General features: G+C 42.7%; 1 protein-coding gene across 3 annotated transcripts in view; it reads left to right on the forward strand.

The window, feature by feature from the left end:
* LOC138642143 (cullin-1) overlaps window positions 1-12,332 on the forward strand; it is a 101,286-nt gene extending 88,954 nt beyond the window's left edge. For all 3 annotated transcript variants that reach the window (XM_069730094.1, XM_069730095.1, XM_069730093.1), the window contains 7 exons: window positions 81-212; window positions 3,706-3,798; window positions 4,984-5,031; window positions 5,430-5,512; window positions 6,132-6,237; window positions 10,515-10,628; window positions 11,767-12,332. In XM_069730094.1, coding sequence (XP_069586195.1) covers window positions 81-212; window positions 3,706-3,798; window positions 4,984-5,031; window positions 5,430-5,512; window positions 6,132-6,237; window positions 10,515-10,628; window positions 11,767-11,847 — 657 coding nt within the window. In that variant the 3' untranslated portion in view covers window positions 11,848-12,332. The remainder of the gene's footprint in view (window positions 1-80; window positions 213-3,705; window positions 3,799-4,983; window positions 5,032-5,429; window positions 5,513-6,131; window positions 6,238-10,514; window positions 10,629-11,766) is intronic.
* Window positions 12,333-13,082: the final 750 nt, after the last annotated feature.

The raw sequence follows: 13,082 nt of genomic DNA on the forward strand, positions 1-13,082 counted from the left end.
TCTCCCTGAGGTTTTTATATATTCCTTTGCGACTTGTTAATAATTTTTCTTGCAATGAATTGTTCATTGTTTTCTGACAGCTGGAGAGAAGTTATCAGAGGTTTACAGCTTTTTACGCCAGTCGGCACAGTGGGAGGAAACTGACGTGGTTATATCAGTTATCCAAAGGGGAGCTGGTTACCAACTGTTTTAAAAATCGCTATACGTTACAGGTGAGCGCACAGAGGAGGCCGCTGATTGGCCGTGCAAATATCACAAGGCAGATCTACCGCCACGTAGTGCAATGTATGGCAATGGTGTCTTGAAAGACCATCTAAGGCTGTGTTCACATGTTGCGGGGTTTTTTGTGTGTTTTTAATGCAAATTTTCAGCTGCATTTCACAGCACCAGCAAAGTCTCTAATGAGAACTCAGAAATCTCATGCACACAAGTTGCTTTTTGTCAGTATTTTGTGCAGTACCTTGGTTTTTGCCAAATGCAAAGTTTTTTTTTTCAATCATCGAAAGCAATGAGTAGTGCGCAAACGCTGCAAAAAACACCGGTATCTGATTTTGCTGTTTTTTTTTTTTTTCTTCCAAAACTTGAAGTAAAATCAGATTTATTTTTTTTTTGTGCACAAAACTTTCAGCATGAACAAGAGACAAATGTACAATGAAAAACACAGGAAAAAAAATGCAACAAAAACTAAGCAAAACCTGTTTTTTTGAAGCAAACTTGTTACTGCCAAGAGAGCAGGTTTTGCCTGCAGGAAAAACACATAAAACCCCACGTGTGAACATAGCCCAAGATGTAGTGCAAAATTTGAGCTTCATACAGTTAAGTCCATACATATTTGGACAGAGACAAGATTTTTCTAATTTTGTTTATAGACATTACCACAATGAATTTTGAACAAAACAATTCAGATGCAGTTGAAGTTCAGACTTTCAGCTTTCATTTGAGGGTATCCACATTAAAATTGGATGAAGGATTTAGGAGTTTCAGCTCCTTAAAGGGACACTGTCACCTGGATTTGGAGGGAACAATCTTCAGCCATGGAGGCAGGGTTTTGGGGTTTTTGATTCACCCTTTCCTTACCCGCTGGCTGCATGCTGGCTGCATGCTGGCTGCAATATTGGATTGAAGTTCATTCTCTGTCCTCCATAGTACACGCCTGCGCAAGGAAATCTTGCCTTGCACAAGCGTGTACTATGGAGGACAGAGAATGAACTTCAATCCAATATTGCAGCCAGCATGCAGCCAGCGGGTAAGGAAAGGGTGAATCAAAAACCCAAAAACCTCGCCTCCATGGCTGAAGATTGTTCCCTCCAAATCCAGGTGACAGTGTCCCTTTAACATGTGCCACCCTGTTTTTAAAGAGACCAAAAGTAATTGGACAATTGACTCCAAGGCTATTTCATGGACAGGTGTGGGCAATCCCTTCGTTATGTCATTCTCAATTAAGCAGATAAAATGCCTGGAGTTTATTTGAGGTGTGGTGCTGCATTTGGAAGGTTTTGCTGTGAAGTAAACATGCGGTCAAAGGAACTCTCCATGCAGGTGAAACAAGCCATCCTTAAGCTGCGAAAACAGAAAAAACCCATCCGAGAAATTGCTACAACATTAGGAGTGGCAAAATCAGTTTGGTACATCCTGAGAAAGAAAGAAAGCACTGGTGAACTCATCAATGCAAAAAGTCCTGGGCGCCCACGGAAGACAACAGTGGTGGATGATCGCAGAATAATCTCCATGGTGAAGAGAAACCCCTTCACAACAGCCAACCAAGTGAACAACACTCTCCAGGAGGTCGGCGTATCAATATCCAAATCTACCATAAAGAGAAGACTGCATGAAAGTAAATACAGAGGGTTCACTGCACGGTGCAAGCCACTCATAAGCATCAAGAATAAAAAGGCTAGACTGGACTTTGCTAAAAAACATCTAAAAAAGCCAGCACAGTTCCGGAAGAACATTCTTTGGACAGATGAAACCAATATCAACCTCTACCAGAATGATGGAAAGAGAAAAGTATGGCGAAGGCGTGGTACAGCTCATGATCCAAAGCATACCACATCATCAGTAAAACACGGTGGAGGCAGTGTGATGGCTTGGGCATGCATGGCTGCCAGTGGCACTGGGCCACTAGTGTTTATTGATGATGTGACACAGGACAGAAGCAGCCGAATGAATTCTGAGGTATTCAGAGCCATACTGTGTGCTCAGATCCAGCCAAATGCAGCCAAACTGATTGGTCGTCTTTTCATACTACAGATGGACAATGACCCAAAACATAAATCCAAAGCAACCCAGGAGTTTATTAAATCAAAGAAGTGGAATATTCTTGAATGGCCAAGTCAGTCACCTGATCTCAACCCAGTTGAGCAGCATTTCACTTATTAAAGACTAAACTTCAGACAGAAAGGCCCACAAACAAACAGCAACTGAAAACCAGCGCAGTGAAGGCCTACGCAGAGCATCAAAAAGGAGGAAACACAGCGTCTGGTGATGTCCATGAGTTCAAGACTTCAGGCAGTCATTGCCAACAAAGGGTTTTCAACGTAGTACTAGAAATGAACATTTTATTTAAAATTATTTAATCTGTTCAATTACTTTTGGTCCCTTTAAAAACAGGGTGTCACATGTTAAGGAGCTGAAACTCCTAAACCCTTCATCCAATTTTAATGTGGATACCCTCAAATGAAAGCTGAAAGTCTGAACTTCAACTGCATCTGAATTGTTTTGTTTAAAATTCATTGTGGTAATGTCTATAACCAAAATTAGAAAAATCTTGTCTCTGTCCAAATATATATGGACTTAACTGTATATAAATCATGCTCTTAAGTTTGCAGAAACTTTTCAATGTGAAGGTGAAATCTCTGGTACACAACCCACTATCCGCTAATAACACATGGTGGTTTTGCTTTCAGCCTTGCAACTAAATGTTTGGGTTTTTTCTTAGTGTATCTGCAGATGTTGAATATTTGTAGCAAAACTTTCTGCTCTAAGGACATGTCTCTTGGCAGGAAAAACACGGCGTTCAATGTGTTTTGTTTTGTGTTTTTTATGCATTCATTTGGATGAAAACCGCTGACATGACATGCTACAGATTTGAACAATGCATTGATGGTTAAAATATGCAAGGAGATAAAGCAACGCCTTTACATGAGATTGTAGAACGCTTATTCATTCATTTTGCTGACACTGTGAGATACTGCGTTATACACCAAAACTGGACTGGAGAAAACGCTGTCACTATTCAATGTGTCCACAAGGCTTTAAACGGAATCTGTCAGCAGGTTTCTACTTTTTAATCTCCACCATAATAGGCTCTAACTCCACCTCCTCGGATGTATCATTTAGATTACTGAGTGCAGTAGTTGTGGCACAGTTCTCAAGATGTAGCTCAGAAAGCTGCCCCCTCCCACACCACAGCTCTCTGTGTACATTGTCTATTGGCAGAGACCTGCTTGTCAAAGGAGAGGATGTGGTTGACAACTCCTCACATACCACCAGTCCTGGCAGTGATCATTTCCTGGGTATAATACCTTTATTGTAAGTAAACAAGCACACAGCTTAGTAAGTGAGACATCATTAAAACCTGTGTTTCAGCCCCCATCTCTTGCTGTTTTCATATTAGGTAGTAAAAACCTGCTGTCAGATTCCCTTTGTGATTCAGTATCTGTTCTGATTTGTGAAGTTTTCCATTTGCTTCTGTTTGGATTTCAGGCCTCAACGTTCCAGATGGCGATCCTTCTCCAGTATAATACAGAAGATGCCTACACAGTTCAGCAGCTAACAGACAGCACACAGATCAAAATGGTACAATAGTCATCCATTTTAGGCACTTATTTTTATGGTCTAGGAAGTGCAGGTGTACTCTACTAACCGTGAGGGTGCGTTCCCACAATCGGGAAGTATCAGCATTCTAATTCTGCAGATAAATCCACGTGTTTCTATAGCAGAGACTAGCTTCTCCGCCAGAGAAATTGATATGGTGCAGCTTGTAAACCTGCGCCACATGTCAGTCTCCGCTGGTGATTCGCAGGCTCACATACACGCATCGTGGAGGTCAGGGAATCCCATCCACTATGCTGTAACATCTGGCCGCTGCGGCATAAATACGTAGACCCGCAGCGATTCCTGATCATGGGCACATTCCCTTACATGGAAGACCTTATGCAGTCTCCGGCTGTACACACTCATCGTGAACACCCGCCCATTGTACTGATTTTTATTTTTTGTCTATGTAATTAGGAGCCACACTTATTTATCTGGAACATTACAGTGCTTACCATTGGAGCTGATCCTAGATTTATCCTAATGCTGGCATCCAGCACATGGAGAACAAGCAGGTTTCCTTCTTGGGGTCCCGTGCAGAGGGAGTTCTGCTGTGCTTGTTGGTCATATGAGGAGGCCCCCACACAGAGGCCTGTGATGTAGACGAATGCGGCTAATACACACTGCTATTTCCAGGCGTTTCCTGGTGCAGACTGCTGTGTGGTGACCGTGTAGTCCGCACATGATCCCCTCCACTCGAACAGGGAATACAGGGGAATTGTCAGTGTGCCTGCTACTCACAGCTCCGCACTCAGATAGTGACCGCAGACTCTTTATTTTATGAGGCTGCACAACCCCTTTAAGTTGTTGGCACACAGCCAATAAAAAGTCTGAGGCTGCACTACTGAGCATAGAAATGTGGTAACATGATTACTCCCGGCACGGTCCCCCTGGAATCTGCAATCTATGGCACTTGGGGTGTGGGGAAGCGTCCAACATGTCAGGACAGCCACCCGACAGCTGTAGCCTTCAGGGAATGCTGGGAGTTGTAGTTTGACACCCGCCCGAGCGCTTTTTTTTGTCCCTGGCCCTGTAACCGCTCAGATGGGATGATGATATGTAAGGTTCAGACTGCAGGGAGATCCTGAACTCCCATGGGGAGTCATGTCTGATGTCTAGTCATAATTTGTCTCCTGTCCCTACATAACGCTTATGTCACTTTTACAGGACATTTTGGTGCAGGTTCTACAAATATTATTAAAGTCCAAGTTATTGGTGAGTCGACATCAAAGTTTTAACATAAAAAATGTAGCAAATATGTAAATGGAGAAATTCCCTGTATTGTTACCTGAAGCTGGTGTAGAAGTCTGTGATAGATCTTATTATTCTGCCTTTTAAGCTTGTTTTCCATGCAAGCTGAGGAGGAATAATGTCTGCCCTTAATGTAGTGAGCAGAATAAACCACCGGGAACAAGTTCTATCAATTCTAGAAAGGGCCCATGTTCCACACAGATGGCGGCCGCCTCCTGCCCTCACTGCGGCCTTGTGCCCAATGTACCAGCCCCATCTTTGAATCTGTGTGACAAGTATTGGGTTTTGTATACAGTTCAGTATGTTTAGTGAATTTTTGCCTTTCTGATACAAAATGTGATCACATGTTCTCAAAACTGTAGGTATTAGAAGATGAAAACGCAAATGTGGATGAAGTGGAGCTGCGGCCGGACATATTAATAAAGCTGTACCTGGGCTATAAAAAGTATGTTCACATAGGGTACCACTGTCACACGCTGCTCAGCACTTCTTTTTTTCCGTTCCCAAAAACATACTTTATTTAAAAAGAATATATTTATTATTATAATTAGTTCTTCCACGTGCCTATTGGCGTCTGATGCATACGACCTGTGTCTGCCAAGGGCGCTAGGTTCTCTAATATGTGCAGTGTGCTGAGCACAACATTGGGGAGACCTCGTATTTGTACCTGTCTAATAAGGGAAATGCTGCCAGGACAGAGGCCGGACAGTGTCCACACAAGGAGGCCATCAAGCTCCCTGTTGGAATCCTGGTTTTGGTGATTCCAATAGAAACCCCGACGACCTCCTCCGCGTGCGTCAGTGTATTAGTGTGACCCTAGTCTTACATTGACGGTCCGGACAATGCCCGATCCTGCACCTCTGTATTTCCTCCCTGAAATGTCCGAACACTAGTCTGTCGCCTCCCGTGCATGTCGGACTGTTTGAGAACGCAACCCTTTACTATAGGGGATGGCAATCCGGTTCTCCGATATTTCCTTTGTTGCATTTTTTGTAGATGAGTTTGTAGAATGCCAGTTCCTTCTCATTTCTTTTTAGATTGAGTTATTTTCTTTTTTTCTGCAGTAAAAAGCTTAGAGTGAACATCAATGTCCCCATGAAAACAGAGCAGAAACAGGAGCAGGAGACAACGCACAAAAACATTGAGGAAGATCGCAAGCTGCTTATCCAGGTAATGTCCTGGCCGGGGGCGCACAGACAGAAGGGGTCCTGTGCAGTCCAATAATGCGCCCCTTTACCTGGAGCACGAGCTGCATTACAGGTGGAAGTGGCCCATCTGTGTGGCTTCATGGCATGCACCAATTTTAGGTCTACCCCTGGTGTTGTATCTTCGAGAGTGTGTATGACTTCCTCAGGTCTGTGGATAAACTCAAATCATGGCATTTAACCCCTTAACCCCTTTCTGACATCGGACGTACTATCCCGTCGAGGTGGGGTGGGCCCCCATGACCACGGACGGGATAGTACGTCCAGCGCGATCGGCGGCGCTCACGGGGGGAGCGCGGCCGGGTGTCAGCTGCCTATCGCAGCTGACATCCGGCACTATGTGCCAGGAGCGGTCACGGACCGCCCCCGGCACATTAACCCCGGGCACACCGCGATCAAAGATGATCGCGATGTGCCTTCGGTGCAGGGAAGCATCGCGCAGGGAGGGGGCTCCCTGCAGGCTTCCCTGAGCCCCCCGCAGCAACGCGATGTGATCGCATTGCTGCGAGGGTCTTACCTCCCTCCCTGCTTGCTCCAGGCCCGGATCCAAGATGGCCGCGGATCCGGGTCCTGCAGGGAGGGAGGTGGCTTCACAGAGCCTGCTCAGAGCAGGCACTGTGAATCAGCCTGCACTGCTATCAGATCGGTGATCTGACAGAGTGCTGTGCAAACTGTCAGATCATCGATCTGTGATGTCCCCCCCCTGGGACAAAGTAAAAAAGTAAAAAAAATTTTTCCAAATGTGTAAAAAAAAAAAATTAAAAAAAATATTCCTAAATAATGAAAAAAAAAAAAAATATTATTACCATAAATACATTTCTTTATCTAAATAAATAAAAAAAAACAAAAGTACATATATTTAGTATCGCCGCGTCCGTAACGGCCCGACCTATAAAACTGGCCCACTAGTTAACCCCTTCAGTAAACACCGTAAGAAAAAAAAAAGGCAAAAAACGACGCTTTATCATCATACCGCCGAACAAAAAGTGGAATAACACGCGATCAAAAGGACAGATATAAATAACCATGGTACCGCTGAAAGCGTCATCTTGTCCCGCAAAAAACGAGCCGCCATACAGCATCATCAGCAAAAAAATAAAAAAGTTATAGTCCTGAGAATAAAGCGATGCCAAAATAATTATTTTTTCTATAAAATAGTTTTTATCGTATAAAAGCGCCAAAACATAAAAAAATGATATAAATGAGGTGTCGCTGTAATCGTACTGACCCGAAGAATAAAACTGCTTTATCAACTTTACCAAACGCGGAATGGTATAAACGCCTCCCCCAATAGAAATTCATGAATAGCTGGTTTTTGGTCATTCTTCCTCACAAAAATCGGAATAAAAAGCGATCAAAAAATGTCACGTGCCCGAAAATGTTTTCATTAAAAACGTCAACTCGTCCCGCAAAAAATAAGACCTCACATGACTCTGTGGACCAAAATATGGAAAAATTATAGCGCTCAAAATGTGGTAACGCAAAAAATATTTTTTGCAATAAAAAGCGTCTTTCAGTGTGTGACGGCTGCCAATCATAAAAATCCGCTAAAAAACCCACTATAAAAGTAAATCAAACCCCCCTTCATCACCCCCTTAGTTAGGGAAAAATTAAAAAAATGTATTTATTTCCATTTTCCCGCTAGGGCTAGGGTTAGGGCTAGGGTTAGGGCTAGGGCTAAAGTTACAGTTAGGGTTTAGATTACATTTACAGTTGGGAATAGGGTTGGGATTAGGGTTAGAGGTGTGGTTAGGGTTACCGTTGAAATTAGGGTTAGGGGTGTGTTTGGATTAGGGTTTCAGTTATAATTGGGGGGTTTCCACTGTTTAGGCACATCAGGGGCTCTCCAAAAGCGACATGGCATCCGATCTCAATTCCAGCCAATTCTGCGTTGAAAAAGTAAAACAGTGCTTCTTCCCTTCCGAGCTCTCCCGTGTGCCCAAACAGGGGTTCCCCCCAACATATGAGGTATCAGCGTACTCAGGACAAATTGGACAACAAATTTTGGGGTCCAATTTCTCCTGTTACCCTCGGGAAAATACAAAACTGGGGGCTAAAAAATAATTTTTGTGGAAAAAAATTTTTGTTTTATTTTTACGGCTCTCCATTATAAACTTCTGTGAAGCCCTTGTTGGGTCAAAGCGCTCACCACACATCTAGATAAGTTCCTTAGGGGGTCTACTTTCCAAAATGGTGTCACTTGTGAGGGGTTTCTACTATTTAGGTACATTAGGGGCTCTGCAAACGCAACATGGCGTCTCATCTCAATTCCTGTCAATTTTGCATTGAAAAGTCAAACGGCGCTCCTTCCCTTCCGAGCTCTCCCATCCGCCCAAACAGTGGTTTACCCCCACATATCAGGTATCAGCGTACTCAGGACAAATTGTACAACAACTTTTGGGGTCCAATTTCTTCTCTTACCCTTGGAAAAATAAAAAATTGGGGGTGAAAAGATAATTTTTGTGAAAAAATGATTTTTTTTATTTTAACGGTTCTGCATTATAAACTTCTGTGAAGCACTGGGTGGGTCAAAGTGCTCACCACACCTCTTGATAAGTTCCTTAGGGGGTCTACTTTCCAAAATGGTGTCACTTGTGGGGGGTTTCAATGTTTAGGCACATCAGTGGCTCTCCAAACGCAACACGGCGTCCCATCTCAATTCCTGTCAATTTTGCATTGAAAAGTCAAATGGCGCTCCTTCGCTTCCGAGCTGTGCCATGCGCCCAAACAGTGGTTTACCCCCACATGTGGGGTATTGGCGTACTCAGGACAAATTGTACAACAATGTTTGGGGTCCATTTTCTCCTGTTACCCTTGGGAAAATAAAACAAATTAAAGCTGAATTAAATTTTTTGTGAAAAAAAAGTTAAATGTTCATTTTTATTTAAACATTCAAAAAATTCCTGTGAAGCACCAGAAGGGTTAATAAACTTCTTGATTGTGGTTTTGAGCACCTTGAGGGGTGTAGTTTTTAGAATGGTGTCACACTTGGGTATTTTCTATCATATAGACCCCTCAAAATGACTTCAAATGAGATGTGGTCCCTAAGAAAAATGGTGTTGTAAAAATGAGAAATTGCTGGTCAACTTTTCACCCTTATAACTCCCTAACAAAAAAAAATTTTGGTTCCAAAATTGTGCTGATGTAAAGTAGACATGTGGGAAATGTTACTTATTAAGTATTTTGTGTGACATATCTCTGTGATTTAATGGCATAAAAATTCAAAGTTGGAAAATTGCGAAATTTTCGCCAAATTTCCGTTTTTCACAAATAAACGCAGGTACTATCAAATAATTTTTACCATTGTCATGAAGTACAATATGTCACGAGAAAACAATGTCAGATTCACTGGGATGCGTTGAAGCGTTCCAGAGTTATAACCTCATAAAGGGACAGTGGACAGAATTGTAAAAATTGGCCCGGTCATGAACGTGCAAACCACCCTTGGGAGTAAAGGGGTTAAGGACCAGGGGTATTTCCATTTTTGTTTTTCGCTCCCCTTCTTCCCATGGCCATAACTTTTTTATTTTTCCATCAATATGGCCATGTGGGGGCTTGTTTTTGCAGGACGAGTTGTACTTTTGAACGACATCATTGGTTTTACCATGTCATGTACTCGAAATGGGAAAAAAAATCCAAGTGCAGTGAAATTGAAAAAAGTGCAATTCCACGCTTGTTTTTTGTTTGGCTGTTTTGCTAGGTTCACTAAATGCTAAAACTGACCTGATATTATTATTCTCCAGGTCATTACGAGTTCATAGAAACCAAACATGTCTAAATTATTTTTTTATCTAAGTGGTGAAAAAAAAATTCCAAACATTATTAAAAAAAATACAAAAATTGTGCCATTTTCCGATACCCGTAGCGTATCCATTTTTTTGTGATCTCGGGTTGGGTGAGGGCATATGTCGCCGTGACCAAAAAAACACAATTCTGGCGGTTTGAGTTTTTTTTTTTTCTTGCTACGCCTTTAATCCTTTTTTTTTTTTATTGATCTTGTGATTCTGAACGTGGCGATATCAAATGTGTAGGTTTGATTTTTTTTTTTTTTAAATTGTTTTATTTTGAATGGGGCGAAATGGGGGTGATTAAAACTTTCTATACTTTTTTTTATTTTTAAAAGCATTTTTTTTTTTTTTGTTTTGTTTGGCATGCTTCAATAGTTCCCCCCAATTTACTGGCTTAACTCTGGTATTTTGGAAGGTTGTTCATTTTTTCTCACTTGCATTGTGTTTCATGTAGGCTGCCATTGTAAGAATTATGAAGATGAGGAAGGTCCTCAAACACCAGCAGCTCCTTGGAGAAGTTTTGACCCAGTTGTCTTCAAGGTTCAAACCACGTGTTCCTGTTATCAAAGTGAGTTGGGTGCAATGATCAGGTTCCCCTAGAAACACTGGGGGATTGAAACCATGAGTGTGATTATGTGGAAGCAGAAATGGTGGTTGTGCTGTAGCTCAGGGGTGTCAAACTGCATTCCTCGAGGGCCGCAAACCATATGTGTTTTCAAGATTTCCTTAGCATTGCACAAGGTGCTGGAATCATTCTCTGCAGGTGATTAAATTATCACCTGTGCAATGCAAGGAAATCCTGAAAACATGACCTGTTTGCAGCCCTCGAGGAATGCAGTTTGACACCCCTGCTGTAGCTTACCTGATCTCTTGGATACCCGGACTCCATGGGGCCATGTTATTACTGCTGTTTGCATATTTACATTGGTATCTGATGTGTTGAATGCATTACATACACTGTGAAGAAAAGCATGCGTCTCTTAATCATTGAAGTCAGGTTTGTCATTCACTACCATTGCCACAGGTGGATACATCCAGCCCCTCGCCGTGCAGTCCGCCCTTAGAACCACGTGTGTGTTATCCGAGCGTTGTCTTCGTGCCCAAATAACATGTTCGAGGCCCAACTGCAACACGTGCCCGCATTGTTCCCCGCACATGACTGATTTAATCAGCTATCATATGCCTTTAACACACCACCCACGGCTGTTAACCCCTTCACGCCCTATGATGAATAGTTATGTCATAGGTTGCCTTCTTCTGTTTGATGCGGTTCTGGCGACACAGCTTATCAGCAGAACTATACCACATGTCTAATTGGAGGTATTTTCTAACATGATTATCTTAGAGATGGGAATACCCCTTTAAGAGTTGTGGGCCACCGCAGCCCATAGCCGCACTGACTTATCTGGCATTTGCTAGATGGCCAGCCAGGCCCTGTGGCTTCAACTTAGAATTCATCCAAACTCTGCCCTTGTCATGACAATAATTGTAAACCGCGCTGTCTGCTCACTGACTAGACTGATCCTAGACCCCATGCTGTGATATACTGTCATCTGTACACACTACCATGACGGCGCCACCTTGTGGAGACTCAGATATGTTGCAGTGCATCTGATTGTGGTTTCAAAGATTCTCCGAAATATACAGATTTTTTTTTTTAATTTGTCAAGTCTAGCTTCTGACAATTTTTTTTTCTTTTTCTCCAGAAATGTATTGACATCCTAATAGAGAAGGAGTATCTAGAGCGCGTGGATGGAGAAAAGGACACCTACAGTTATCTGGCTTGAATGAAAAGAAAATTTTATACATGTATTTAGAAATTGCCTGATTGGTTAAATGTCATTGTGTGACACTCTGCAGATGTGTGATGGAAAGAATGGTGACGCAGGAACTTCATAGGAGCTGATACGCTGCCACCTGGTCCAACACTTTTTAATCACACCGGAATCAAAAAAGGATGCCCTAACGCCAGCCTCGGGACTGACACCGTTTCAAGCATGTAAATATGAATATATGGACACCAGTGCGCTTTAATTTAAGAACTGAGGGTAGCCTGTACCCAAACAGAACAGATGTTTGCATGCTACCACTCCTATCTTTTTAAATCAGTACATCTTGGCTGTACGAGCAACAATGTCAATGGAACTAAGCTCTAGTTATATTGGCAGCACAATGAGTATGAATGGACCTAATGTAATCTGCTATGAAAACCATTTGTATAGTGTTTAATTTTTTTATGTGTGTATGAATAAAACCGATGAAATACACACAATATTTGTCAGTTTTGGTTGGACTGACAAGACTGGGGGGTCACTTTTTTTTTTTCACTTTTTTTTTTTTTTTTTTTTAAAGTTGTCTAGCAATTTCAAGAAAGAGACGACCTTCATCAGTTCATTAGCCAAGCCAGCCCCCTTCTTCATCATGGCCGAGTCAGAGGAGGCAGGCTTTACATAATGAACAGAGCAAAACAGCCACTGCCCATACACATCACCAACCCATGGATGGGCAAGAAGTGCAAATGTGGAAATAAAGCTGCTGGGAGCGAAGGATACAAGGGACAGGTGTTCAGTTTGGTGACTCCCAACGCTGACGTACATGGACGGCATTTTGTGCTAAGGGGTTAAAGTGCAGAAGGGGCTCGACCTGCGTTCATTCCACACACTGTAGATGCTGGTGGCATTAGTGAGCTTGAGCGCCAATCACTGCTGATAACCATTTAAATACCACTGTCATGTGATTGGCCGGGCACACACTGGCTCCCCGCAGCCCCTCATTCTTGCGTCTGGATCACACCAATGGGTTACCATATCATAAGAGAGAAAATCGAAAACTTTGAATCACACCCTTTCTTCAGCCCCCAAATTAGAAATTAACAAAAAAATTATACAGGGTGATTGACCACTATGCAAGAGAAAGTGTTTGTATAAATCAGATGACCCGGTCAGTGTGACCTCTTCCTTTGCCAGTAACACTGGATGAGCGCCGGGCCCGCATTGCTGCCACTCTGCTGCAGCGTGCTTGG

The sequence above is a fragment of the Ranitomeya imitator genome, chromosome 6 (genome assembly GCF_032444005.1).
Source record: "Ranitomeya imitator isolate aRanImi1 chromosome 6, aRanImi1.pri, whole genome shotgun sequence".
In the NCBI taxonomy this organism is placed as follows: Eukaryota; Metazoa; Chordata; class Amphibia; order Anura; family Dendrobatidae; genus Ranitomeya; species Ranitomeya imitator.